Source organism: Aplysia californica, unplaced genomic scaffold (assembly GCF_000002075.1).
Source record: "Aplysia californica isolate F4 #8 unplaced genomic scaffold, AplCal3.0 scaffold00197, whole genome shotgun sequence".
Lineage (NCBI taxonomy): Eukaryota > Metazoa > Mollusca > Gastropoda > Aplysiida > Aplysiidae > Aplysia > Aplysia californica.
Window position 1 is genome coordinate 989,356 of NW_004797467.1, and position 3,678 is coordinate 993,033.

The following is a 3,678-nucleotide window of genomic DNA, read 5'->3' on the forward strand; positions in this document are numbered from 1 at the left end:
CCCCAGTACTTTATGGCCGTAATCGTGTCACTGTGGTTACTTCTCTTTATCTCAAACAACAAACAAGCAGAGCTGGATGGTTGTTGCTATATTTTTGTACGTTAATAGGGGGTAGTCGATCAAGAAAATACAGCTATTTTATATTCACGAATCGTTAAAAAGCACATTGTATGCTTAACTCATTGACGTGTTTTGGCGGGTGGTTGGTGGGCCTCACTGGTACTTCTTTACATTCCTTCTGCGGTTTCAGTCTGCCTGTCTGGTATTTTCCCAGCATTTATTGTGTTGATGCGCTTCTCTTTATTCATGATACATTGGCTATGAATACGTCGAGAAAATTCCTACTCATATTTCCTTTCCTCTGCGGTATGCGATGACAACGGACTGAAACATTTTATTGTTGTTGTGATGCCAACGCTGATCCATTCATAACATTACTCAGCAAGCCTATAGACTATAGAATCGGCGTCTTTGTTGTTGTTGTTTTTGTTTTTGTTGTTGTTGTTGTTGTACGCAGGAAACCCGAGTTCGATTCCCGAGTGGGGAAGACGTTTTTGTTTTGTTTTTTAAATTTTGAGTATGATCGTCTTTTTGCTGGGATGTTGAATCCTTCTCAGCCCAGGTTTGCCCTGACAGGAAAGGTCGGAAGCCTGCCTTCTGAATGGTCTAAATTGTGTCGAGGGGGTGTGAAAATACCTTCATGAAGAAAATAAAAGGATGGAGAATGTTGCTCGTAATTTGTGTTGATATTGGACGAGTTCTCTCTTGTTGGTTTACCTGACTACAAAATGGTAACGGGTATCCGTCCGTCAACAGTAATGGCCCAGAGGCACCTACTTCGAACCATTTTGCCCTCAAAAGACGTGAGGTCGATTCTGGCGCAGAGAAGATATCACTTTCATGGAATATTTCTGAGTTTTTTCTGCTGCCATAATTCTTTCTTGTTTCCCCACTCCCCCTATCCCCCACTTTTTGTCAGCCTTTGTCCCCACTATCATGAGCTCCCCCAATCGTAAAAAGATTTCCACATTGTTCACTGAATGTCAGTCCACATTCTCTGAGCTCAAAGGTCTCCACAAATTTGAAGTATCAGACCTTCCCTCCCCCTCCCCAACCTCTCTTCTCTCTGTCCAACTATTAACATTGACTCAGGCCACACTAAACCCTCGGCCTCAAACTAGGACAAAATTGTTGACTGTCCCCACATGGCTGACCCCCATACAAGACTGCCCCATTCCTTGACCCATGGCTCAGCACATGGACATGGGACCCATATATGGGACATTGGAACAAACATGATGGGACATAATGAAGAAAAACAATGTGAAATGATGGAAGAAACTCACCAATTGTGTCCATGACGACACCTTCTTTTTCAGTATATGTTTTATGGCAACCTGAAAAAACAAACAAATTCTGGTCATGAACTTTGAAAACTTTAAAACTTAGAATTCATCAGATAAAAATTTTCGCAGAAAAAAAGATCTCATTAATAGATCTAAGTAGAATGTAACAATAACAATAAATATGTGTCTGAAGTACTAACAATTTATATAAACGAAGATTCTAGATCTAGATCTAGAATCTAGATCTAGAATCTAGAAATCTACATTTTTTTCTTAAAATCTTATTGAGTTTTTCAACAACAAATTTCCGTTCCAAATCTTAGATATCACAAAAAACAAACATTTAAGTTCAATTAAAATTAATGGCAATAAAATCTTTCTTTCTTTTAGAAACTGCACAATGACACAAAGATAGATCTAAGAGTCTAAGATATGATGTATCTAGCTATAATATACACAACAAGACTTAGAACTCACCGCTAATCCATCTCTGCGCCTATATCCAGCGTACACTGTTCCGAATCCTCCGGAGCCCAGCACCTCCTCTACTTCATAATATGACTCCAACATTTCTTTTTCTTTGTAGCCTGCAAAATAAGATTGTATTCTTATTTAGACTGATTGTGAGAATTGTTAAGACAGGTTTTATCTTTTCTCATTTCGCTAGAAAAAATACGATACCCCCAAAGTGAAAAATATTAGAATTTTCGGAATTATTCATTCATTCTTTTCTGTTCCTTATTTTCCAGTTCTGGTTTTTAAACGAGCAGTTTCGTTCCGTAGAATCTCTTTTTAATAATTTGTTCCACGTTTGAATTGTCCATTGTTGACAATTTCGACCTTTAAATCCAGAGAATAGATCTCGTAAATGGATCTTTCTCCCCGCATATATTGTAAGTATACTTATTATCGCAAAGAGATGTCATACCTCCTACACATCTAGATTTCCAGACTTAACAGAATTTTAGAATCTGCGAAACCATTTTTCGTAATACAAAAGTCTCATCAATACATATCAAAATGTCAATAAAACTCGACTAAAGGCTCGCTGAATGAATAGACCAGATTTCTAGAGGTCTCGACTCTCGATCATCAACTTACTTTTGACTCGTGGTATAAAGTGTGAGGAGTGGAAGGTCTGGTTGAGGTTCACGTTGTTGTTGACAATGTTTTGCTGGTGCAGCTCGTACTCGTCTTCCCGGCCGAGGTCCTGTGGCTGGCTCATTGTACAAGAAAACAGACTTGCTACTCCAATTTTGCGTGAAATCATACTCACAAACACTGATATCCACTTGGCGAGTGTTTTGTAATCCACAAAGTATTCCGTCGTGAGTTGGTGAAAGAAGAAGCAGAACAAACAAGCGATGAGTTGTTACAAATAAATAAATAAATAAATATATCCGAGAGTGAGAAAAATTCACGTCCTCTCCACTTGAGTGTTGTCGCTGACGAACAACGGAGGTAAAATCCAAAGGCGTAAAATGTACAACTATTCTACTACTGGCAGTAGTAGTAGTAGTCGTAAATCTTTAAAGACGTTGTAATTGTAGTTGCTGTAGTAGTAGTTGTAGTGGTGGTAGTCCTAAGTCACACGAACTACACTGACAGACAAGTTCAGTTGTACGGGTCTGAGGAATCGCTGGAGTGTTGTTAACAGTTGTGAAGGGTTTTATACGACTCCTCGTTGCCGCTGTGGTCGTAGCGGGCAGAACACGCCGCGCGTAACAATAACAGAGCGAGGTTGTGTGTGTGGGTCACAGCGGAGCATGCGCTTACTTCCTCGCTGCTTCGTCTCTGTTTTGGTTCTGAGCTGGGCTGGGGTATCAAAGCTTTACTACTATCAACAGAGAGCGAGCGGGAGAGAGGGAGGGCGGGAGGGAGGGGGTGAGAGAGCGAGAGAGAGAGAGAGCCTCAACCTGTCTGGTTGTCGTGATGGCCACCAATAGTATAGGCGAAGTATTCCTTCGCGGCTAACCCGACCCATTTTGGTCGTCCGCCAACCCCGAAACTAAGAGAAAATTTCACAAAATGTTCATGTACAAAGTTAGAACGTAACGTATGTGTGAGATATTCAGATTTAGATACGAGATTTTACGTCGTTTTCACACAAATTTGAGCTCATACATTGTGGGACTATTTGTTACTCTGAGACGCGGACGGACACGTATCCCTCCCCCTCCCCCTCCCGCCACGTCTGCTCCGCCATGTCCTCCACCGACCTGACGGGGCCTGGCGCATTCATGAAATGCTTTCGCCTCCCCGACCAATCACAGGGCTTCCCGCGCCGTGGCCTGGTTTGCTTGCATGGACCGTGGGGAGAGGGGGGGGGAGA

General features: G+C 41.7%; 1 protein-coding gene across 1 annotated transcript in view; it reads right to left on the bottom strand.

Annotated features, from left to right (window-relative positions):
* LOC101855562 (serine/threonine-protein kinase pim-1) overlaps nucleotides 1–3,161 on the bottom strand; it is a gene marked incomplete at its 3' end in the record, with an annotated part of 20,522 nt that extends 17,361 nt beyond the window's left edge. The window contains 3 exon segments of the mRNA XM_005098940.3: nucleotides 1,347–1,397; nucleotides 1,824–1,933; nucleotides 2,448–3,161. Of these exon segments, the coding sequence (XP_005098997.1) occupies nucleotides 1,347–1,397; nucleotides 1,824–1,933; nucleotides 2,448–2,616 (330 nt within the window). The 5' untranslated portion in view covers nucleotides 2,617–3,161.
* Between the last annotated feature and the right edge of the window lie 517 nt (nucleotides 3,162–3,678).